This window comes from Microcebus murinus, unplaced genomic scaffold (genome assembly GCF_040939455.1).
Source record: "Microcebus murinus isolate Inina unplaced genomic scaffold, M.murinus_Inina_mat1.0 scaf027_hap2_Mmur4.0, whole genome shotgun sequence".
Classification (NCBI taxonomy): domain Eukaryota; kingdom Metazoa; phylum Chordata; class Mammalia; order Primates; family Cheirogaleidae; genus Microcebus; species Microcebus murinus.
Window position 1 is genome coordinate 1 of NW_027438973.1, and position 26,002 is coordinate 26,002.

Below are 26,002 nucleotides of genomic sequence, written 5' to 3' on the forward strand. Positions count from 1 at the left end.
CCTTATAAAGAATTTCCGGCCCTAAAGGAACAGTTAGAGTCAGTTACATATATACTGGATTGGCCAAAGAATAGTAAGTTGTGAAGAAGCAACTAAATTATGTGTGGTAGGTTTAAAAGAGAACAGATATTTTAACAAGATCTGTACAGAATTCTCTCAATCTTAAATTCTCATCTTTGAAGATAAGGGTATTGCTTTTCTTTCTAGTATAAGGAGAGTACCTTTCACAAGAGAATTTCATCTCCTGCTTTTAGGAAACAGAAAACAGGTCAGAATAATCATTTGGCATGTGATGTTTTTCTCAAACACCTTTAATTCATAAGGGCCAATATGCCAGGGTGGTATATTTTTAATTTCCTCAAAACAAAAATCAATATATTACATCACATTAATAGAACAACGGGAAAAAACCCACACGATCATCTCAATCGATTCAGAAAAGATTTTTTTAACAGAACCCAACACTTTTTCATAACTAAAACCGACTCAAAATTAGGAATAGAAGGGAACTTCCTCAACATGGTAAAGGGCATCAGTGAAGCACCCACAGTTAACATCCTACTTAGTGGTGAAAGACTGAAAAGTTTCCTCCTTAAGATCAGGAACAACGCAATGATGCCCTTTTCACCACTGCTATTTAACATTGTACTGGAAGTTCTAGCAAGAGCAATAGATAAGGTGAAATAGGCATTCAAATTAGGAAGGAGGAAGTCAGACTATATTTTCAGATGAGATGGTCCTGTATGTAAAAAATCTCAAAAAACCTGCAAGAAAGCTACCAGAGCTAATAAACAAATTCAGCAAAGTTGCAAAGTACAAATGCATACAAAAAAATTAGTTGTGTTTCTATACAGGAGGAATGAATAATCTGAAAAGGAAAATTAAAAGCAATCTTATTTACTATAGTACCTAATAGAATAAAGTACAGTACTAATTTTAGCCAAGGATGTGAAAGACCTTATGCTTAAAATTAAAAAAAAAAAATGCTGAAAGAATTAAAGGAGACATAAATATATAGAAAGACATCCTTTGTTAAAGAATTAGAAGTCTTAATTGTTAAAATATCAATACTGCCTAAAGCAGCCTACTGATTCAATGTAATCTCTCTCAAAATCCCAATATCTATTTTTCTCAGAAATGGAAAATGGAAGAACTTGTCTTCAAATTTATATGGAATTACAAGGGGTCCTGAGTAGTCAGAACAATCTCAGAAAAGAAGAATGAAGTGAAGGACTCACATTTCCCAATTTCAAAATTACTATAAAGCTATCGTAACATGTAGACCAATTAAATAGAATAGGATGTGCAGAAATAAACCCATGTATCTATGGCTAATTGATTTTTGACAAAGGTGGCAAGTCCATTCGATGGGGGAAAGAATAGTCTTTTAAAAAATTGGCAAAGTCTTGAATGGACATTTATCCAAGGAAGATATACAAATAGTCAATAAGTACGTGAAAAAATGCTCAACACTGCTAGTCATTAGGGAAATACAAATCAAAATTTCAATGAAATACCACTTCACATGCACTAGGATGGCTATCATTTAAAAAAAAAATAGGCACGTGTTGGCGAAGATGTGGAGAAATTTGAACCCTCCTACATTACTAGTGGGAATGTAAAATGGTGCAGCTGCTGTGGAAAACAGTTTGGTGGTTCCTCAAAAAGCTAAATATAGAGTTACTGTATGACCCAGCAATTTTACTCCTAGGTATATAAGCAAAAGAATTGAAAACAGGAACTGAACAGATATTTGTATGCCAATTTTTACTATAGCATTATTCACAGTAGCCAAAAGTGTTTATCAACTGATGAATTGATAGACAAAATGTGGTATATCCCATGCAACAGAATGTTATTCCGCCATAAAAAGGAATGAAGTACAATATGGATGAACTTTGAAAACATTATACTAAGTGAAAATAAGCCAAACACAAAACGATACATATAGTATGATTCCACTTATATGAAGTACCTAGAACAGGCAAATTAATGGAAACAGAAAGAAGATAAGCAGTTACCAGGGGAGTTACCAGGTATGGGGAGTTACTGCTTAATGGTTATGGAATTTATGTTTTAGGTAATAGAAAACTTTTGGAAAACTATAGTGGTGATGTTTGCACAACATTGAAAATGCAATTAATGCCACTGAAATATACAGTTAAATATGGTTAGAATGGAAAATTCTGTTATGTAAACAGAAGTTTTTTACTAACAAAATTTAGAAAATTTTAGAAAAGAAATTTCCTTTTTCATCTGGAAATGAAAGAGAGTTCTTAGTGGCAGCTACTTTAGACTGCCACCATAAATGTATGTTTTGTATTTATTCTTGATGCAAAACAAAGAAAATGTTTTCTTATTAAAATAAACAATGGAGTGCTGATATGTGCTACAACATGGACAAACCTTCAAACATTAAGTAAAAAAAAAATAGTTAATAAAAACCACATACTGTATGATTCCGCTGATATAAAATATCTAGAATAAGCAAATGTATAGAGACAGAAAGTTGATGAGTGGTTGCCAAGGGTTGGGGAGCAGGGGAGTAGAATAGAGAGTACCCGCTAATATAATAGATAATGGGGTTTCTTTCTGATATGTTGAAAATGTTCTAAAATCGATTGTGGGCATACTTTACCAAAACTGATTTAATTGTACACTTTAAATGGATGACTGGTATGCTACATGAATTATATCTCAGTAAACATATTTATTTATTTAATTTTTCTTATTTTTATTATTTCAGCATATTAAGGGGGTACAAATGTTTAGGTTACGTGTGTTGCCTTTCCCTCCCCTTCCTGCCCCCACCCCCGGAGTCAGAGCTTCAAGCATGTCCATTCCCCAGAAGGTAGGCATCACACACATTATGTATGTATATACCCATCCCCTCCTTCCCCCATCCCACCTGCCCGACACCCGATAAATGTTCTTCCCATATGTCCACTTAGGTGTTGATCAGTGAAACCAATTTGCTGGTGAGTACATGTGGTGCTTATTTTTCCATTCTTGGGATTCAGTAAACATAATTAAAACTATAAAAATCTGAATAGTCCTGTTAAAAGTAAAGATTTTGAATTAGTACGTAAAATTCTTTCCACAAAGAAAAGCACAAGCTCAGATGGCTCTAGTGGTGAATTAAAGCAAACATTTAAAGAATAATTAACACCAATTCTCTAAAACTCTTCCCAACTCATTCTGTGAGGCCAGTATTATATACCAAAACCAGACGAAAACATCAAGATAAAAGACAACTATACCTTTCATGAAGATAGATGCAAAATCCTCATCAATATATTAACCAACCGAATCCAGCACCATATCCATATAAAAAGGATTTTATACCATGACCAAGTGGGATTTATCCCAGGAATACATGCAAAGTTGTTTTAACATCTGAAAACCAGTTAATGTAATGTGTTATATTAATAGAATAAAGGACAAAACTACATGATCATCTCAATAGATACAGAAAAAGCATTTGGCAAAATCCAAAACCCTTTTATGATTTAAAAAATGACAGTAAGAAACTAAAAATAGAAGAAAACTTCCTCAAACTGGTAAGGGCACTATGAAAAACCTACAGCAAACATCATACTTAAAACTAAAATGCATTGAATTATACACTTAAAATGGATAGAGAGTAAATTTTCTGGTGTATAAAATATATATCAATAAAGTTGCTAAATAAATTGTTCATTTTGGTTTTATGGGTGGTACTTCTGACTGGAAGAAAGAAAAAGAGAGCAGCTACCAGGGAGTTTTCCCTTGAGTGTCTGGAGAGCACCTGAACTTGGTAGTTCCAATTACCCTGCGGTTTTCTTTTCCGCAGGCTTACCAACTGCATCTACTTTCTTAGAATCTTAGAAATGGGAGGAGGTGAGGATTCACTCTCCCCCTGTGCTCCTCTCATTTCTTCCCATCCATTACCTGTTATGCTTAGAGACCACTTATGCTGGACACTACATGGCCCTTGCCTGGGAGGGGAGAGGACAGGAAAAGAAGAGGGAGTCCTGTGTGGGGAAACAGGGAAGAAATACATCAGTGCGGGAGATAAGAAGGATGGAATGATTTTTCACGTTCATAACGGTCACCAGGATTTAAAAATGGGAGATGTCACATTAAAATCTGAATTTATGGCTTAACCTTTTAAAAAATGTGGAAGCACTGACAACACTTGGCCCCTACACTGGCTCAATACTTCTTCCATAGACGAACATCTTCATTCATTTTTAGCACCTGCCTGGCTCCTGCTCCTGCTCCTGCTGGCACCTACAATTGAGATCCTTTTGCCCTGCCCTGCCCAGAACACACTCCTTATGTTCTGGCCACAGAATAATCCTTATCAGGACTTCTCAAAGAGGATAGGCATATATATATATATATATATATATATATATATATATATATATATATATATAACCTTTATGTCCTTGCTCTGCATTTTCCTTCACCTGCAGTGACCTTACCCTTTATTTCCCATTGCTATCTCTTCCATGAATCCTTCTCCCATTCTGCCATTGAAAACCAATCTCTCTTCCACCTGTCATCTGAACACCTTACTTGTACCTGAGTGTTGATAAATATGATTGAGGAATTAATGATATGTGGCTCATAAGACCATTATTTTATTGTATAACCCTATATTACTATATTAAACACAGAAACAGGAGTTTGCAGGGTTTTGCCCTGAAGGAATGTGTGAACTCAATGGTTCACTTATTAGAGGCTGCTATCATGGGAGAGCTCTCAAATCTCCGGTCGGGATGTTTTCCAGGAAGGCTTCCCGGTATCTCAAAATCTGTGAGCTTCCCTGTGTCTTGAAAGACAAGGCAAGGCAAATATGGCCCACAGGATGGGAGCCGGAGACAATGAGTGCACTTTGCCCAGAGATGCGCCCCAGTGGTTATAAACAACCTGTTTTACAGAGATGGATTTCCTGCTCTCTCCTGTCTACCTTTAAGTCCACCATAACTAATCAAAGAAATATTGAGTTACTATACCTCTTTTGTTTTACCTTTGTTAATTGACAACTACCTCTTAGAATTTAGAAGTTAGCCCCTAAAAGACTTTGCGCCTGTTTGTTCACCTAGATAGATTAGAAGCCCTTTGAGAGGACTTTTGACCCTACCTCACTACCTGTATAATCCTGTCTCCCCAAGCAACTGCATTCCCTGATATGCAAATATGTTACCCTGACGACTGGTAATTGATGTCTGTGATTATAAAAACCTGTATGAATCTAACCATATTGCTGGATGTTCATGGGGATATATCCAGTCTCCTGAATAACCCTGCTGTTATATCTGATCTTTTTATATAAAAGTATAAACTATTTATACTTAGTCTCTGTATATTCTTTTGTTCTCTCTATTTCCTATCAATTTCCATATCCTCTGTGGCGACCCCTATCTAAGGGACTTGGCTCCGTGGGGAGAAGCAGCTGATCTCCTCCAGGGCCTGCCTCAACTACTCCCCCGCACCTGAGTAGAGTAGATACCATGCCTCAGCGGACTCCACTAGTTCATTCCCGGATTCTCTCTTACCAATTGCTGCCTGGTCTGCTGCAGCACCTTGGTACCCTGTATACAGTAGATGCTTAATATTTGACAGATTGTATTGATTATACGACTGGCCTAGCCTGATGCTGGGGAAGGGAGATTACTATCACAATAGGAAAATATTCAGTACAGAGAGTCAAGGAAAACAAACTCAGAAAAGGCAGTCAGAAATGAAGAAATCTGGCAACAGAGACAGAGGAAAATACTCCGTGCTTTATACAAGCTAAGCATATTAAGAGACATCCACGTTCACAATTTAGGAATTGCATGTAACATCCTTGAAAGTGGAAGTGACCTTAGCCCTTCCAACATCAACGCTTTCCTGACAGTTGCTGGCAAAGGTTATGTTGACAGCTGCAGGAGGAAAAGTGATCTGATCTGAGCAGCCCATGCATTCAGATCTGACAATCATGTTTTCTGACATTTCCATTTGTGAAATGCCACTTCTCTCTCCCACTAGAATAGACTGGACCACAGGGTTGATGTGTAGAGTGGAGAAATCATGATTTATTCATTTGTCTGTTTCTACCTGAGAAACCAACTGAAGAGTAGGAGAAAATAAAGAACAGAGTGGGGAAAATTTGTAATTTCCTTTTTCCCTCAAGCCAGTAAGGACAACTTTTCTTGGTGGTCTTTGCTATTCAGTGATGAAAAAATTTCTTCTTAGAAGTGAATGAGAAATCATGCCAATAAGGAACTGAGAACAGCTCTTGCTATGTGGTATGCACTCAGTAACAGAACTTCTAAAAAAAAAAAAAATCCACTCAGGACCTCCTGCCTGATTCCACCTGACAACTGAAGACAGGACCCCTAAATTGAGTGAGTCATAGACTCCCTTAAGTACAGGCACAAAGGACCACCACACCAAGATTAGCACCTGTCAACAAGCACAGGAGTCCCTTGGGGATCTTGTTGATTTGCTGATTCTCAATCCCTAGGGCTGATTGGAGCCTGAGATGCTGGTTCCTAACCTGCCCTCAGGTGATGCAGATGTTGCTGGTCTAAGACCACTATTAGAAGACAGAGTGGAGGAAAGCAGTCAGACTGGTGACAACTGAGGCTCAGCATAAACAACTTTACTTCCTTCCAGAGGAGACGGAGGTGATATAGAAAAAAAGCAGCCAAAGCAGGGCTTGGGATTCCTCCAGACAGATGCTGGGTGTGCCCAGGTGGTCCTTCAGAAGGGTTTGATCGAGTAGCCGTGGCCCAAGTTCTTGCGGCATTTGCCTGCTCCCTTCGTCTTAAAGATTCACTTAAGGGATGGTGAAAAATAGCACAGAACCATTCACTCTGTGTAGGAAAATGTGTGTGCAATGTCAGGCGTAGTGCAGTGTGTGTGTGTGTGGGCGGGGGGTAGCTGGCTTATGCCCTCCCCTAGTATATACTTTCCTAAGGTGCCAGGGAGAAGAATGGAATCACCTCTTAGGGGTGCCCTGGGGCAAGTAAGGGGGGACTTCCCACTGCTTCCCAGTCTAGGGTCCTCAGCCAGAGAGGTGCCTCACCAGCACCTGAAAGTTCTCTCTCAGCCCTAAGCTCCTTTGATTCCCACTGACAAAGGGATGAGCCTCCTGGCTGCACCCTAGGGAAGAAATGAAGTCGCCTGAGGTGGTCGCAGAGACCCCGCCTTCACCCGCCCGGGGCAAGCCGGTGTCTCCAAACGCTTCTGGTAGTGCGCAGGCGCCTCCAGGAATGCTGGTCAGTGCGAGTTTCCTCCCAGTTGGGGCACTGCTCCACACGTGCAGGTGGCAGCCAGCGCCACTCTTGTCGCTGCCCTCCTTCAGGGCCCTGCAGCGTCCCCTCAGCAGGACCATGCAGGCCCTGGTATCCCCAGTGACCAAGGCCATCTTCGTGGCTCTGTTCTTCTTCGCTATCCTGCTCATCCTCTACGTGATCCTGTGGTACATTTGCCGGGACCTGGATAACGACTACATCTGAAACAGGTAGAGAACGGCTTCAGCCTCCTAAAGTCCCACTGTGTGTCCCCAACCCTGAGACCTCTTGTTTGTTCCCGGGCGTCCCTTCCTAGGGCCCCGCGCTCCTCCCTTGGACTCTGTGTTCCTTCCCTGGACCTTGCACTCCTCTCTCAATTCCGAATCGCTGCCCGCACCCGGTGCGTTTCTAACAGAGACCCCTGCTCCTTCTCCTCCGGATCCTGCGCTTCTTCCCTAGACCCTGTGCCCTGCCCCTGGACTCCGTGTTCCTTTCCTGGACCCAGCGAGCCTCTGCCAGGATTCCGCAACTCTGTCCCAGTTTCGCACCCCACCTCTCACTCCTCAGTTCTCCCGCGCTCCTTCTGCGGACTCTGTGCCCCTCCCTTGAACCACATACCTTTCCTGGATGCCTCCCGCCTGGGACCCGGGAGGTCTTCTCTAGATTCCCTGCCTCTCTCCAGGACGCTGCACGCCCCGCAAGACCCAGTGGTTCTTTGCTGATTCCGCGCCCTTTTCTGGGATTACACTCCCTTCCCAGGTCCTACAGCCCTCTCCTCATGTCGTGTCATTCTCAGGAATCTGGTCATTGCCCCCAACCTCCACCACGACCCCGCATCCTCTTCTGACTCTGTGCCCCCTCAAAAACCCTGAGATCTTCTCCTAACCCCGCATCTCTCCCGGGAAAACCGCAGCTTTCAGCAGATACCACCCCCTAGCCAGGAACCCGCGCTGCACCCTGTCCTGGGGCCTCTTCTCAGGCCCCGCGCCCCTCCAGGACCCCGCGCTCTCCCAGGAATCCCGGGCCTTCTCCCAAGCTGGTGCCCTTACCCTGGTTCCACGCCCCTCTCCCAAATCCCGCCCCCAAAGTCCTGTCCCCCAGTACCCACTCCCCTCGCAAGAATTTGTGGCCTTCTCGGGGGAACCAGAACTCTGTGCGAGGCCAGTAGCAGCTCTTGGCAGGTGCTCACGGCCAGGCTCACCGCGCTCACCCCCTCCTCACTCTGCCATAGAATTCTGTTTCTGAACAGCAGGTTACTGAAGGGCAGTGGGGGAAGTTTTGGTAGCCAATGGACCTCCTGCAGCCCTGTCCTTCTGTAGGGGGTTCCCGCCCTTCTTACCTCTTCTTGGCATCTGATGCTTTCCTCCCTCCTAGGGGCTGGACGCTCAAGTAGCTTGAGACTGCAAACTAGCAGGCAAATAACAATTTGGCATGGCACTTCTGTTCCCAGAGGTTTCTTGAATTAGATTCCATCCCACAAAGGGGTCCCTAGCCATTAGCGTGGGGCATCGCCCTGGAGATTAAAGGATACACCATGGATGGAGCTCTCTGGACAGGGACTAATAGGGGCTGGGCCAGGCAAAAGTGGATCCAGCTGCTTCTGGTTTCCTTTTATTAATGAGGTTAGTCCATCTGCAGGCAGATGGTTAGTCAGAACTTGGCCAAGAAAACACCTGCAACATCAGCCACCATGCCTGCTCTGGTGCAGCCAGGTGGAAACATGGGCAGAGAGTGCAGGGCTGCCACATTCGGTGACCTTGGCCTGACTCAGACATGAAGGAGGACGCTGAACACATGATTGAGCATGAACTTGCAGTGAGTTCACCTCAGATTCTTCTCAGAGAGACCAAGGGCATCCAGCAACCGAAGCAGCTCCTTGGGGTGGAGTGTGCTTGGGCCACATTCATTGGTATGAGCCATATTCATTGGCATATTCAAATGGACCATATTCACTGGCATGTGTAGGGCAGTGTAGGTACAGTATGTAAAAGCTGGAGTTTTGGATACACATGGACCTGGGTTCAAATGCCAGATCAGCCACTTACTAGCTATATGACCGGGTGAGTTATGTCTCTGAGAATCAGTTATTTTACCTGCTAGATGGAATTACTAACAGTGTCACGCTCATTGAGAGGATTACATAAAGTCCTGTATTTAGGCTGATAAACAGTCTTATACACGGTAAATCCTCAATTAGGGGTGGGTTGTTACTTGTGGACAATTAAACATCTTATAAGGATAACATATTTTTCTACTTATTTTTCAAGTCATAGTTTACATACAGTAAAATTCACTGTTTTTTAATGCACAATTCTATGAGTCTCGACAAATACAAAACTGTGTAACTACCACAGTAATAAAGATATAAGTGCCTCATATTAAAACCCTATTGGTAAAAATGTTTTTCTTTCAATGTCATTAAATCTGAGAAAGCCAGCCTCTAAAACTTGTTTTGGGTAAGCGAATGCAATATTCATGATTGGCTTAATTAACATCTTTGCATGGTACTGGTATACTGGCCCACCAAAATACCTCACTACTTTTTTCACCAATATTTATGATACTTTACATTAAAAGTGGAGTGTTTTTTTAAAATATTACCCAAACAATAAATAACTACACTTTCCTTTCAAATAGTAATCATACAGTCCCAAAGTGAATAGTGCGATCATTCCACCCATTCTCTTCCCCAAAGGAGGTGACAACCACTGTTAATCACTTGGTTCTTCTCCTTTGTGTCTTCCCCCCCCACACACACACACACATACACAGAGTGGTGTTGAGATTCTTCTTCATATTAAAGGGATTCTACTTTAGATTTCAGGGGGCCAGGAGGGAATGCAGAAGCAGAATGAAAGCCTCCAAGGAAGCACCGGAGACCTACTCTCTGCTCTTCTTCGCATACCCTTAGGCTCTGCTAGGAAAGGGATGCCTGCTTACGAGGTCTGTGGGGAGACCGTTTTGAGCTCCTTTTGTGAGAACTCTGATGAAAGGTGCTACATGAAGTGCAAAGACTATTTTTAAACGTCAGACAGAAAGCACTGGGCATTTGCATAGAGAAATTCAGAGCAGGTGAAATCTGACATTTCTAGGTGCCCACTTCTCTTCTTTGCCCACTTCTTGGCTGCCTACTTCTTTCCAGGGTAGCAGCCTGTGAAGCCACTATTGTTCTGCCCCTTTGGGTGCTGGGCAGAACACCAGTCACTTCCCAGAAGCACTGCTCATATGGGCTGGCCTTGAACTGAACACTTCCTCCTCTTACCTATAGAAAGCCCAGAGCCTATCTCAGTGATCCTGTCAGGGCCTTCTGCTAGAAAGTGCCCCCATCAGCAGTGCAGAGGAGGGGTTGGGAGGGCCAGAGAGTAGAAAATGGTTAGAAGGCAAGAAAGGATGAGGGCCTGAACTTAAGCAGTGGCCATGGGAGGAAGAGTGCTAGACACCTTTCTGAGTCAGAATCAGTGGACCTTGGTGACTGAATGTGTATGGGGGCACAGGCACTGGGGTGGGTAGGGAAGAGGAGAGGGGAGCGAGGTTGATACTGTTCTGGCTAGCATAGCTGAATAAGAGGCCAGTTATGTCATTAAAATATCAATGCTCCCATTGGACACAGGTTCCCTAGGCCAGCATTCCAGGTCCTGCTTACATTGCTACCTTGATCTTTCTCCCATCTGACCCCCTGACATGGGCGGATGTTTAACTAAGAGCCTGGCTCATAGGAAGAGCTCAAAAAATGGCAACCTATTTATATCTCCTGAGGCTTCACCTGCAGGTTCTGTTGCTATAGGGGCCACTTGGTTTTGTTCTCACTTATTGAGGTCACCTATGCCCACTGATAGAGCCTACACAAAGTCCATGGCATACTGACTAGCATATGTGTGAAATTCATCTCATATAGACAAACAGAGCCCTTCCAATGTATCCAGACCATAGCTACCTTTCCCCCTTGCTTCCAACACAGTTTAAAGAACAACACTTGAACAAATCACAACCACATGCTCAAGCCTTGTGGTTTGAGATGGCTTACATAAATTTTCCTTCTAATTCCTCTCCAAGAGCAAATTTACAACTTGCAGCATTGAACAGTGGAGTTTGGATCTCTAAAGCAGGTCAGTGAAGTCAGAACCTCAACCTACTTGCAGAGATATTATTTGCCACAAGGTATTGTCCCAAGACCAGCCTTACCTACCCTCTGCTGGTGCACATTCTGGGAAGGTAACAAATGTGATGGGTGGTGGGGAACCCATGCAGTTAGGATGGTGATGTTACTCTATTTATTTTTTAATTTTTTAATTATCCTGAGCAGGTGCGGCACAGTAATGTTACTCTTGACCCCACAGCTGCCAAGTGATCAGCAGATGCCTTCTACTGGCCTTGGAAATGTTTGCCCTTGTATTATTTTGAACAGCAGGTGTTAATTTCATTGGAAAAGCCATATCATTGAGAACTCTCCTTCCCTGTCATGAATTGGAAACTCTAGGTGAGCTACAGCTGATTCAGAGACAAGTAAAGTATTAATACTAAAGCAAAAGGGAGTTTAAGTCAAACATAAGGAAAGATTTTCTGAAAGGAGGCTGTCAAATATCTGGTTGGAGTTCTCCTCTCCTATATCATTTCATCATCATTTTTTCTTCTTCATTAATTTTCAGGCCTGTGGTGGGTAAAGCACAGAATTAAGTGCTAGGCTATAGAATAACATCAGAACTTTCCTCTTCAGAACTTTAGAGTTTTGTCAACAAGGAGAGAGAGAGAGAGACAGGGAGAGAGAGGATGTCACAGGTTTAATATCTGGCGTTCTGGTGAGAGTGAGTAACATGGTCTCTGGCAAGGGAATCAGACACCCTGATTATTTAACTCTGGGATGGAGTTCCCTTTATACCTTTGTCTCAGGTTTATCATTGAGTCCTACCGCTTTTACTCTGATAAGTATCTGGAAGGCTTTTGAAAAGTGATCAGTTTTCCTCTGACTGTGCTAAAATCAGAACACAGTCTGGATGGGATCTCTGATTCCCTGGAAGCCCTTAGGGTCCTTGTATAGTTGTCTTTTGTATCAGTTAAGATCACTTGTGGCTGTGATTAACAGAGACTGGAAACTGTCAACGGAAAAAAGCCAAGTCTGCAAATAAATTTTAAAGAGATTTATTTTGAGCCAAATTTGAGGACCATGACCCAGAGCCACTGCCAAGAGGCCTTGGGCAAGTGGACTCGCTGTGGCTGGGTTACAGTTTAGTTTTATATATTTTTAGAGAGACAGGGGTTACAGGCAAAGTCACAAATTAATACATGAGAGGCATACATTGGTTTGGCCCAAAAGGGTGGGACATTTCGAAGGGGGGGGGCGCTTACAGGTTATAGGTGGGTTTAAAGATTCTTTGGCTGGCAATTGGCTGAGAGAGTTAGTCTTTATTTAGAAGACCAGAAAGGATATGCTTATTTTAAGATAAGGGTATGAGCACTCTGGGAGGTCCAGACAGGAGGACACTTTAAATTTACAATAGGCGCCTGCTAGGATGTTTTAAGATGCTTAAATTTATGAATAGGCATCTGCTAGGATGCTTGAGTTAAGACAGGGGCTTTTTATCTTTTAGGTGATGTTAATGCCATACCAGAATTAGGTCAGGAAGTAAACCACTGCTTTGTTTGGTTAACAAGAGCCACTTAGTGGGAATTTACTGTTTGTCAGCCTAACCCTGCTGGCCTTTTTACCATTTGCCAGCCTAACCCAGCTGGCCTCCTTAGGAAGGAGTTTTTAGCAAGAAAATTAGAGTTCAGTCCTCAGTTCCCCGTGTTGGCTAAAGATTATTTTATGGAATGTATATGTAGGCCAATAACTATTATGAGGTCTTATGGTGCTAGGAAGGCTCATTTTTAGAGATGTCTGGTCTTATGGTGCTAGGAAGGCTCATTTTTAGAGTTGTCTATTTGGTCACATGGTGTTGTGAAATAGGCGGTGTTATATTTTAGGGGAGGGACATGACTCTATTTGATTTAATAGCCAATTGTTAAAGGGGCCAGATAGAGTCAGGCCTCGGGCCTACTCTGAAAAAACATTTTGAACCAGATTTGTTTTGTGAGCTATTATGATTTGGGCCTTTGATTTTTTTTTTTCTTGTATTTGGTATAGCATTTATAGGAAACATAATAATAAGAGTCATAGGTAGAATTAGAAGGTAGCAAGCAGCTTAACCAGCTTAAAAAAAAATCCTCTGCATGCATTATTATATTTTTTAATTAGACTTATAATGTTTACCCTCTGTATTAACAGTTAATTGAACTTTATGGTAAATTTTATTTGAGGATTATAAAAACTGATACCAATTTAGAATCTAATAAATTTAATTTTTTTCTGGACAATTAGTCTTTATAGGTATAACATTTTGAGGAGGGCATAAATTAAACTTGAGAAACATTTGATTTTTAATATTTTAAAGGCAAAGCTATAAAATTAATTTACCTATAACTTGTAGCAAAATATAAGCATTATTAACAATTAAGCTAAGGAGGAAATTTAGTAATTTATAGTAAGGTGGCTGATAAATTATTTATTATATTTTTTTGGATAAATTTGTAACTGATAAAAATTATATTTAGTAAGTTTTAAGTCTATAGGAAGCAGAGAAAGACTTTTATGATTGGGATGGATATCTGCAGCATGTGGCCTGAAAAGACAGAGTATTTTATTTAGTATTCTTTTAGGCTTTTGTGTGTCTCTCTTTTATTTGGAGGGTCTAAACTAATTTTATTTTTCAGAATTGGCCCTTATAATCTGGCACGCCCCCTCTTCTGCGATATTCCCTGGGTTTAGAGGGAGGACATTTGAACAGGGCTTTGGCAGATTTTATGGTTTTAAGGTCTCAGAGATTAGGTAAACTTGCTAATTACTTAAAATTTGTCAGGACTCTGGAAAACAAAACAAAAGAATTAGTAATGTTTTAAATAGAGTCTTTATATGAAAATTTAGTTTTGTCTCATGAGGTTTGAGTTAGCCATACTTATGGTCATATTAGATTTTTAATTAAAGTCTTGGAACTTTGTTTTGTTTTAGTCTAGTGGTATATATAATTTTTTGTTAGAGGCGAGGACCCTCAAAGACCCTCAACTCCCCTATGACTCGTCCTACTGCACGGACTTCGCCCTGGAAAATTCCAGCTATAGCTCCGAGAAGAATGCAGTCCATGACGTGCTGACCACGGGATGCTCCAGGGTATGCTGACTGCAATTGTTCCCGACCACCTGCCAGGTTGGAGATGAGTAACCAGTCAAAAACAGGATACTGATAAGACACTGATTAGGGCTGATTAACCCAGACCCAAGCCTCATCGTCAACACTCTATTTTTTTGTTTCTACTTCCTTGTTTCTGTATGCTTATAAAACCTACTAAGAATCTAAGTAAAGCAGACCTTGACAACCATTCGCTTGGTCTCGTTTCTTTCTCTCGCTCATCTCTTTCAGGCACGGTCCCCCTCGCCCCCGCGAGTAACAGAAGGTCCCGCGGGTCGGGACAATTTTTAAAGTTATTAGAAACCAGTATTTAAGTGGATTTGTCAGTCTTTTTTATGGCCTTTACTTGAAGAAGCCAATTTTAGACTTAGCCAGAAAGAACCACTTTTTGAAATGAATTAAAGTAAAATAATAACTTAAAAGATGATAAAACTTGCCCAGCCATGGTTACAGACAGTTGACAAACCAAATTGGTTATTTTGTGATATAGCAATTTACATAATAACTATAATTATTACTGATATACATACCAAGACATGCCAATATTTTGCAAAACCAGTATATTAATAACATATAAGTATAGCCCAAAGAAAATTAAACACCATTTTATATTTGACAATGTTTTTTGGATGGTTTTGACACATTAAATAAATTTAATGTCTTTCTTAGACTTGTAGTGATTTTAATGTATAAAAAGCTAGTTTAAGGTCAAAAGGCTGGATTTAGAATTTAACTTTTGGAAAGGTCATTAAATATTAAAGGCTTAAAGCATTTGTTTATATATAATTATAAACCACTATAAAATAATTTAACAAAGAAAGAGAGACATTAAATAAATTTAAAGGTAATAAAGTTATATGGATATAAATCTTAACCCTTTTTTTTTTTTTTTTTTTAGTTAGTCAGAACTTAAAGAGAGCACAGGGATTATTTGACAAAGTATAAAATGTTTTACTAAAGCATAAAATGCTAATTATTAAAATTAAACAAAAACTTTTTGTATTACACTACTTTTTATATTAAAAGGAAAAAAACATGTTATAAAATTAAAATGAGTATATATTATGTTATTTTATTAAGAGTAAATTAATATTGACAGAAATTTTTGTTTTAGCCAAAATTTTTTAATAAATTTTTTTTATAAACTTTATTTTTACTTGCACATACCTTACACCATTTATAAAACATATCTTAAAACTTTTAATGTTATTTTAACATTCTCTTTTTTTAAATAACCATTTATTTTAGGACAAAAATTTTATGCAAGATTTTTTTTTTAAATTATTTTTTTGTTAACCTTTTTTACCTTATATTAACCTTTTTTACCAAAAATATATTTTTATATTTATTGTTCCTTTACATTTTTTTATATAAGTGGAATTTTGTTTTTATTTTTTTTAAATTTATTTTGATTTAGCCCTTATTAGACAAAGTTATATATTTTAATAAGAACATTTTGTTTTATAATTTTTTTTATTAAAAAATCTTATTTTTTTTTGAGAAAGGAGACTCAGTGTCTCAAATAAGTATAAGACCTAATAGACAGACTGCAGTACAAGTTAATAAGGAAGCTGAATTTGTGTCTTTTTTGCAGTTTATTAAAAGGTGAATAAAAAATTTTTTGTTATTTTTATTAATATCATATGACAATTTAGTTTAAAAGAGAAAACCAAATTTTATTGTATTAGTGTACTAATGATTAAAGTTAATTTTAATAAAATCTTATAAACAAATCTATCTAATTTTAACCTATAAGACTATAAGACTTTTATAAACCTTTTATAACCTTTAACTTTTATATCTATTTAATTTTTAATGATCATTTACATATTGAATAAGTAGTTTTAAAAAAACCAATCAATTAAACAAAATAATGGACTTAAACAGAACTTTAGAACAAATGGGCCTGACTGACATTTATAGGACATTTTACCTTAAAACCACTGAATACACATTTTTTTTATTAGCTCATGGGTCATTCTCTAAGATTGACCATATTTTAGGATATAAAGCATGTCTTAAACAATTTTTTTTTAAATAGAAATTATACCGTGTCTCTTTTTAGATTATAATGGAGTAAATGTAGAAATCAATTTTAACAGGAACTCTCATTTTTGCACAGAATTATGGAAACTAAATAACCTTTTACTAAATGATTACTTTATAAACGAGGAAATCAAGATGGAAATTAAAGGATTTTTTTTGAACTAAATGACAACACAAGTTATCAAAACTTGTGGGAGTAAAGTCTATTTTTATAAATGCCTATAAACAAAATTATCTTTTAACAAAACTAATACTTATGTTATAGGGTTGTTTTTTTTTTATCTAGAAGTTTTAATTACACGTGCTAATTATAATGTCAACTCTTAGAAAAATTTAGGAAGTTAAACTTTGAACTGTTAGTCACCAATTGTATTAGTATTTTTAAATATAAAGCTATGAAGGTATAAACTTAAACTTATATTTAAGAACTGATGTTTTAGTACTTTACCTTATAAATGACCCATTTATAAGGGACATATAATGACATTTTATGATTATTTTTTAACTTAACATGACTTTAAGATTTATTTGTATTTATTACATTTGTATTTACCTAATTTATTTATATTAACAGCTTATTTAGATTTTAGCTATTAAAAGTTTAAGTTACTTTATTAACCATTTTTATACCTTGTAAATTAGATACATATAACAGAACACAGATTAAAATACAAACTCAAATCTTATTAGAAACAATAAGCATTTAAATAAGACTTGTTATTTTAAACAAAATATAACATTACTTCTAAATTTTGTAAACATAGTAGTCATTTTAGAATATTTTGTTTAAAGGTATTTGCTAATTAGATTTTTTTAAAACATCACATTCCCAAACAAAATTTATTGGCATCATAGGGGAATGTCTCTGGCACCCAAAGTTTGGGAGCAAAGGCCACTGTTTTCTTAAAGGCTTGCTGAAAATGTATTGACATTAAAAGTAATAGGATTAATAAGAGAAGGACTTAAAACTTATATATGGACGCTTTTAGAATGAACACAAACATGCAGGGGAAATTGTCCATTTTTTTATGTTTAAAGTATGGACAGCTGTGTAGAAAGATGATTGGACAAAAAGGATATGAGCTAATTCTAACAGGCTTAGTGGCAGAACCAGCAAGGCATTTTATATTTAGATTTTACTTGGCCTTTTGAGTGTGCATTTTTCCCTTTTGGGTGTAGGACAAAGCCCTTTTTGGCATGGGGTTTTACAGTAAAACAAAGTAAAAACAAAGTAGGTCAGATAATTGCTTTATGGCCATTTTACATGAATAATTTTAGGCTTTATGGCTAGCTTTAGGGAAGAATTGGCACAAGAGGCGAGCAAGGTTAGAAAATTTTGCTTTTGAAGCCTTTATTTTAAACTAATTTTTTTAATCCCATCAACATAAGATCTCCTGGCTGTAGACTGAGGAAAAAACTTTTAGCACCATTTGTTAGCACCTCAAACAATGATATAAAGTGGTAACATGCTTTTTACATGAGGCTCAAGATTAAGCTGTTAAAAAAAAACTATCTAAATGGTCTCAAAACAATGTTTAGTGCATAAACTTGAGCACATTTATAGAGTAAGATTACTTTGAGATTTTTATGGATTTTAACCATCATTTACTTTTTATCTTAAATAAATTGCTATATAAAAATTAATAATTTAGAATTTTTTTTTGGGCAAAAACTCTATTACAGTAATACAATGTAATTATAACCAGCTAGATTGTAAAGAGTAGGACAAAAATGGACAAGACTAAGGTAAAATTAAAGCTTTTAATTTAAGTTTTTTACAACTTTTAGGACGACTTTGAATTTTTAACAGTACTGTTAAATGAATTGAACACACCTTGTGCACCTCTCTACAGGCATTGAATGAGTGGAGGTAAACTATTTCTGCAGTTAGGATTAAAAGACTAAAACCAAAATGTTTGTTTTTTTTTTTATATACCTTTAAGGATTAAATTTGTGTTTGTTTTTTTTTCTCTACTTGGTGTTTTATCTATTCTAATTTGCTGACTTACGCACATTTGCATTTTTACCTTAAAGTTAAACACATAAGTATTTTTGTTGGTAACCCAGATTTAGTTAATATTATTTGACCAAATATTAAATTTACTTTACTTATTAAAAATTACCCATTACTTTTGTCTTTGGCTGAGTTTATATTTTTATTAAACCTTTATACCTTAAGAACTTAAAAATGTCCAGTAAAACCTAGGCAAAAACAAATGTATGCTGACAGTTTGAAAGTGTGGAGAAAAATCTAACCTGCCATTCTGCTTCTGTAAACTCTGCTCGCTCAACCCTACTCCCTCCCCCGCCGGCGCCACTCTGTAACTCCCCAGCCTTTAGTCCTTGGAAATTACTGACCAAGATTAGAAGTTCCCGACATTAGCTAATGTGGTACATGTTTGTGCAAGGTCAAAGCCCATGAAACTTTCCCCCCACCCTGTGACCCCTAGCCACCTGCGTGTGGTTTCTGTCTATAAAAATCCTAAGGAAAAAAAGGGCTGGTGCGGCAGCTTCCTTAGCTCGCTTGCCCCTGCGCGCGCTGGTAAATGAATCCACCTCATGCTATTGCATCAAGTCTCTGGACTCTGAGTTTTTTTTTGAGCGGTCGTCTCTCCCCCACACGGGCTGTACATTTCTGCGGCCCAACATTTTGGGGGCTCGTCCGGGATCGGAAAGGCGACCCCTCTTAAAAGACCGGCGGCACCAGGCTTGGAGGTGGGCAGACTCCGGAGTCATCCTTTATGTTTGTCTCTGTGTTGTATGTGATGTGTCAGTTTTGAAGTTTGAATTTGGAACGACAGGGTACTAACTCCGTGAGGAGGAAGTTCCTCTGGACCAAGATAGGGTTCTTGGCGGCCAGAAAAACTGTCGCCCTGGAGGACGCTCCAGGGATTAGGGGTGACCAGGTGGCCTTGGTTGACTCCATTTGTTTGCCTGCAAGTTGTTGCAGGATTGGGCAAAAATAACCCTAGGGTAAGGTATCGTTGTTTGTTTGTGTTTGTGTAAAAAAAAAAGCAAGTGGCTTCAGTGTTTGTCTGCAGTTTGTGTTGTCGCTCTTTCCTTCTTTGTTCTCCTTTTTACTCATCCAGGAATTATGGGCCAAGGGAAGAGTACTCCTCTCTCCCTCACCCTGACACATTGGAAGAAAGTACGAGACCGGGCCCACGACCTGTCCGTCATCATCCGGAAGGGCCCCTGGCAGACGTTTTGTGCCTCTGAGTGGCCCTCCTTCGGTGTGGGGTGGCCCTCAGATGGAACTTTTAACCTCTCTGTTATTTTTGCAGTGAAGAAAAGAATCTTCGCGCCACACCCCTAAGGACACCCGAATCAGGGCCCCTACATCGTTGTGTGGCAAGATCTCGCCCAGAAACACCCCCCCCCTCGGGGCAAGACTGCGGGTTTCCCCTCTGGCCCTAGTGGCCCAGACGACTTCGGATCCAGCCCGGCAGTCTCGGCCATTGACTGACCCGCAGGCTGATTCCCTCCTCCTTGATTCTCCCCCACTTTACCCCCCTCTTCCACAGGTCGCCCCTTCACTATCAGGGCGCGCCCAACCCTCGGCCCCCTTGACTGGGGGACCAGCTCAAGGCACCAGGAGCAGGAGGGTTTTTCCTCCGTCCCCAGATTCCACTGTGGCTTGTCCCCTTCGTCCTGTGCCGATTCCCAACCATAGTTCCGGGGAGGGTGACGATGCAGCCCCCCTTCAGCTCCTCCAATATTGGCCCTTTTCCACAGCAGACCTCTACAATTGGAAAACCAACCACCCACCTTTCTCTGAAGACCCCCAGCGTCTGACTGGGCTGGTCGAGTCTCTAATGTTTTCCCACCAGCCCACTTGGGACGACTGTCAGCAGTTGCTCCAGACCCTTTTCACCACAGAGGAACGGGAACGAATCATCTTGGAAGCACGGAAGAATGTTCCCGGACCTGATGGACGCCCTACTCAGCTTCCTCCCGTCGTCCCAGAGGCCTCCGGCGGCGCGGGCGCCGCCCTCCTCCCCACTCCCCGGCCCGCTCCCGGGGTCCCCGCGGCCCGCCGAGTAGCGCGTCCCGAGTCCGGGTGCGGGGCCTGGTCGGCGCGGTTCCGCGTCTCGGCCGTCTCCCCCCGCTGCCCCCGGGGTCGCGGTGCGGTCGAGGGGCGGTTCTCTCGCCGCCGCCGGCCCCGGGTCCGCGCCTCACCGGTCCGTGCTCCCCCCCTTGATGGATGCCGCTTTTCCTATGACTCGGCCTGGCTGGGACTTCAATACGGCAGAAGGTAGGGAGCGACTGACCGTCTATCGCCAGACTCTAGTGGCAGGCCTCAGAGGGGCGGCACGACGCCCCACCAATTTGGCTAAGGTAAGAAAAGTCCTTCAAGGACCAACTGAGCCCCCGTCCGTCTTCCTTGAAAGACTGAGGGAGGCATTCAGACGGTATACCCCCTTCGATCCCACCTCTGAAGGACAAAGGGCCTCGGTAGCCATGGCCTTCATAGGCCAGTCGGCCCTAGACATTAAAAGGAAGCTTCAGAGGTTGGAGGGGATGCAGGATTTTACTCTACTAGAGTTAGTTAAAGAAGCAGAGAAAGTATATCATAAAAGGGAAACAGAAGAGGAGAAGGAGCAGAAAAGGGAAAGAGAGAGAGAAGCAAGAAAAGATAAGAGGAAAAAGAGACAGGAAAAAAAAGATTAACACGTATCTTGGCCGCAGCTGTAGGTGATAATAGGCCAGCACCAGTGTATAAGAATAAAAAGCCGGAGAACTCGAGTACTAGGCCACCGTTGAGGCCAACTCAATGTGCTTTTTGCAAAGAAAATGGACATTGGAAAAAAGACTGCCCTAAGCTGCGGAATAAAGATAAGGTCCTGGCCCTTCAGGAGGACAGTGAATGAGATAGTCGGGACTCGGCCCCCCTCCCTGAGCCCAAGAAAAAGGGGGTCAAAGGTGGCTCACAGAGGCCCGCAAAAACACGGTCACTCAGATTCCGAGGCCCCGCTCCCCCCGTCAAGTATGAGAATGAGAAGAAGGGGGTTGCTCGGGGAGTATTGACTCAGACCCTGGGGCCTTAGAAAAGACCGGTAGCTTACCTGTCCAAGAAATTAGACCCAGTGGCTAGGGGATGGCCGCCTTGTTTAAGGGCCATAGCAGCCACTGCCCTGCTTGTAAAAGATGCAGACAAACTTACTCTGGGGCAAAAGCTAACAGTTATAGCCCCCCATGCGCTAGAAAGCATCATCCGGCAACCCCCCGACCGGTGGATGTCCAATGCCCGGATGACCCACTATCAAAGCTTGTTGCTGGACAGCGAACGGGTTTCTTTTGGAGCCCCGGTGGCTCTCAACCCGGCCACACTGTTGCCGGAGAAGCATCCAGAAAACAGAGAAGTCCTTCATTCCTGTCATGACATTCTGGCAAAAGAGACAGGGCCACGTAAGGGCCTCCGGGATAAGCCGCTACCCAACCCACACTGCACCTGGTTTGCCGGCGGGAGCAGCTGCATCCATGAAGGTAAAAGGGTCGCAGGGGCGGCGGTGGTCAGCAAAGATCAGGTCATATGGGCTGGTAGCCTACCTGAGGGAACCTCTGCCCAAAAGGCGGAGTTAGTTGCCCTGACACGAGCCCTCGAGCTGGCAGAAAGAAAAAAGGTCAACATTTACACAGACAGCCGTTATGCTTTTGCAACAGCCCACATCCATGGAGCCATATACCGCCAGAGAGGCTTGCTCACCTCCTCGGGAAAAGAAATAAAAAACAAGCAGGAAAGTTTACGTCTCCTTGAGGCTGTTCACGCCCCCCAGGAGGTGGCCATTATTCATTGCTCTGGGCACCAGAAGAGAACTTCTGAGGTGGCCCAGGGGAATAAAAAAGCTGACTTTGAAGCAAAACAAGCAGCTCTAAGGTCAAGAACTCTGATTTTTGCCGCCAGTCCCCCGGTGGCCTCACTGACATTCCCCCACTACTCCTCAGAAGAGGAGGAGAGCCTAACAAAAAAACCTGCCAAGTTCTCTAAAGATCAGCAAGGGATCTGGAAGACTAGAAAGGGAAAAATTGTCCTGCCCAAAGAAGCCGCTCAGGCATACTTAAAGCAATTGCATCGTCTTACTCATTTAGGAGCAAAGCATCTACGCTCCAATTGCCAGTCTACAAAATACCACATCCGGGGACTCAGTCGCTTAACTGAGGAAGTAGTTCACCAATGCAAAGCTTGTCAACTAGTAAACTCTCACCCCTCTCAGGCTAGCCCCCGGCGGCGCCTAAGGGGAGAGCGTCCTGGGGACAATTGGGAGATAGATTTCACAGAAGTAAAACCAACCCGGTATAGATACAAATATCTTCTAGTTTTTATAGACACCTTTTCAGGATGGGTAGAGGCTTTCCCCACAAAGAAGGAGACAGCAACAGGTGGCCAAACGAGTCCTGGAAGACATCTTCCCCAGGTTCAGAATCCCTAAGGTAATTGGATCTGATAACGGCCCAGCTTTCATTGCACAGGTAAGTCAGGGAATGGCCAAGATACTAGGGGCGGATTGAAAATTGCATTGTGCCTACAGGCCCCAAAGCTCAGGTCAGGTAGAAAGAATGAATAGAACACTAAAAGAGGTCATGACTAAATCATCCTTAGAGACTGGCGTGGCAGACTGGACAGTCCTCCTCCCCTTCGCCCTCTTCCGCGTTCGCAATACGCCTGGCCCTCTAGGAATAACACCGTTTAAAGTTTTGTTTGGGGCCCCACCACCTCCTTTCATGTCTAATCCATGGTCCATGCCACCTGACACTGATGCTAATGTTCCCCATTCCCTACTCGCCAGGTTAAAAACCCTTGAAATTGTTCACAGGGAGAAACAGGACAGCTATTAAATTCTTTGACCTTGTTTTTAGCTATGGTAACCCTGCTATCGACGCCTACCCAGGCAGCCACCTATTGGACTTATATACCAGACCCCCTTCTGCTCCCCCCGGTGGGCTGGGGAGAGGGTGTTGTTCCTGTCTATGTCAGTGATCCCAGGGCTCTGGGAGCACCCACTAATGATCACATCCAGCATGCTAAGGTATCTGCTTATAATTGCACAGGACTCATCCGTGATGTTCCTATCTGTTTCCACCGTGAGGGTTATTTTCCAGGCTGTGTTCTTGTATCTACTTATGTATATCACAATATAAAAGGTATTAAATGGACTGTGTTTATGTCAAGTTTAGACAGGCGATTTTCTGGCTCTGCACCCTCTGATTTGCCGCCGCCGCCCAACATACTTCCCTGTGAAAAGGAGCTGGTTGTTTCTACTCTGCACGTGCCCTGGAGACGTTGCCGTGAACCGACTGCGACTAAGATTCCTATTCTTGGGACGACTCAGAGCATATATGATTGGACCCCAGCAAAAACTGACAATGAGTATTTGGGAGACAAGGGTTTTGTTGAAAGGCTATGGACAACTACTTCAAAGGTATACCAGACTAGTATCTGGAAACTTGTTGCAGGAACGGGTCAATTCTCTGCAGAGTGTGTGGTAGACTCTACACCAAAAATACGCCTAAGGACTATTTCTGCCTGTGTCCCTGAACCTTTTGTACTCATAATAAGCAAAGTGAATATTCACACTGTCACTCATGGTTTTAAAATATCATGCCTTAATTGTCAACTAACTAATTGTATAACAATCCCTTGCCTATTCTGATAGAATGGTTATGTTATACCGCCCTGCTTTTATGGTGGTCCCAGCTAATGTCTCTGGTCCATGGTATAATGATAAAGGATTGCAAATGTAAAAGGAGGTGAACTCTATTTTGCTAAGGACTAAAAGATTTATTGGGCTACTCATTGTTAGAGACTCCTCCCCTTAATACTAGCATTGCTACGGAAGCCCGAGATTTCCTCAATCAACTCTTAGGGCATGTTCCATCTTTTAGAAATTTTAAAAGCTTATTCTCTATGATTATTGGGGCTCTTGTTTTTCTCCTGCTAATTTTGTGTGTTACGCCTCTGCTACTGCGACTGATTGTTAAGAACATTTTGGCTGTTAAAGTTGCCATATACTCCACTAACTTGCAAATGAAAGCTTACCAGTGACCCTCCAATTAATTATAAAGGGAAGGGAGAGATGTTGGGAGCTGTCCCGAACACGAGAAAGTTAAAGTGTGGTTGCTGCCCGGAACACTGGGGTCCTAGAGACACAGCACCTGGCGCCTTAACTCATAGCTCTGGCATTCTTGGCCTTTCTTCTAGCTCACGGAGGGTGCTAGAGATAACAATAGCAGTTATAGAAGGTCACTAAAATAAGCTGACTAGTGACATTCATCCAAGAACAGGTCAGCACTGTCCGGTTAATGGTTTTACAACAGCAGTATCAGCCACTCGCTATAGATGATAACCTATAGTTTTAAGATTAAAACTCTCAAAAAGAAAAAGGGGGGAATGTGGAGAAAAATCTAACCTGCCATTCTGCTTCTGTAAACTCTGCTCGCTCAACCCTACTCCCTCCCCCGCCGGCGCCACTCTGTAACTCCCCAGCCTTTAGTCCTTGGAAATTACTGACCAAGATTAGAAGTTCCCGACATTAGCTAATGTGGTACATGTTTGTGCAAGGTCAAAGCCCATGAAACTTTCCCCCCACCCTGTGACCCCTAGCCACCTGCGTGTGGTTTCTGTCTATAAAAATCCTAAGGAAAAAAGGGCTGGTGCGGCAGCTTCCTTAGCTCGCTTGCCCCTGCGCGCGCTGGTAAATGAATCCACCTCATGCTATTGCATCAAGTCTCTGGACTCTGAGTTTTTTTTTGAGCGGTCGTCTCTCCCCCACACGGGCTGTACATTTCTGCGGCCCAACAAAAGCATTTTTACTATTACTTTACTAATAACACCTTTTTATTTATTAATAATAACACAGCTTATTTTCCAACGGTTACTAAATTTACATGAAGCATTTGGGTTTAATTTATGAGCGCTTCTTTAATTTTAAAACGGTCTGAAACTTATAAGCACAAACATGTGATACATGGACAGACATAAAACATATCTAAACATATACGCTCTCTCAGACACATACATACACACAAAGTTCTGATAAATTTTATCCTAGAACGTTACCCATGAAATGGTAGCACAAACTCACCAGTCTGTAAAAGAAAGCTGGATCTAAATTTCTTCTGATGAGACTGGAACTTGTTTACCTGGCAAACTTTAGTTGACCTGATAGGTAACTTAATTAGGCCTGTGGATCAAAGTTTTGGGTAAAGCAGTTTTTATGGCAGTTTGATTTTTTTTTTCTTTAGTGCAAAACAAGTTTTCTATGTTAGCATTTTAGCTAGAACTGGCTGCAAGGTCTCCAGGTAGCCTTTTAATTGTAAATACCACAAACAATGACTTATCTTAACATTCACTAGAAAAAGTTAGCAGATTTTAGAGTAGCCAGACAGGAAGAGAGAGATAGCTAGAGACATTTTAATAGTGGGGGGTCGACCATTTTAGCTCTGAATTTTTCTTGATGTAATTTTG

At 41.3% G+C, this 26,002-nt stretch overlaps 1 protein-coding gene and 1 long non-coding RNA gene across 2 annotated transcripts; one reads left to right on the plus strand and one right to left on the minus strand.

The window, feature by feature from the left end:
• Positions 1-5,754: 5,754 nt before the first annotated feature.
• On the minus strand, positions 5,755-13,636 carry LOC142868168 (uncharacterized). Its single transcript, XR_012917254.1, has 2 exons — positions 8,611-13,636; positions 5,755-7,492 (listed from the first exon to the last, which is right to left on the minus strand). It is a non-coding gene; the product is annotated as an uncharacterized LOC142868168 (long non-coding RNA).
• A 6,187-nt stretch (positions 13,637-19,823) lies between these two features.
• LOC142868167 (uncharacterized) lies at positions 19,824-25,261 on the plus strand (the record flags this gene model as incomplete). Its single annotated transcript, XM_075999888.1, has 1 exon — positions 19,824-25,261. A coding segment is annotated over one exon (972 nt), but the record flags the coding sequence as incomplete, so codon positions are not given.
• Positions 25,262-26,002: the final 741 nt, after the last annotated feature.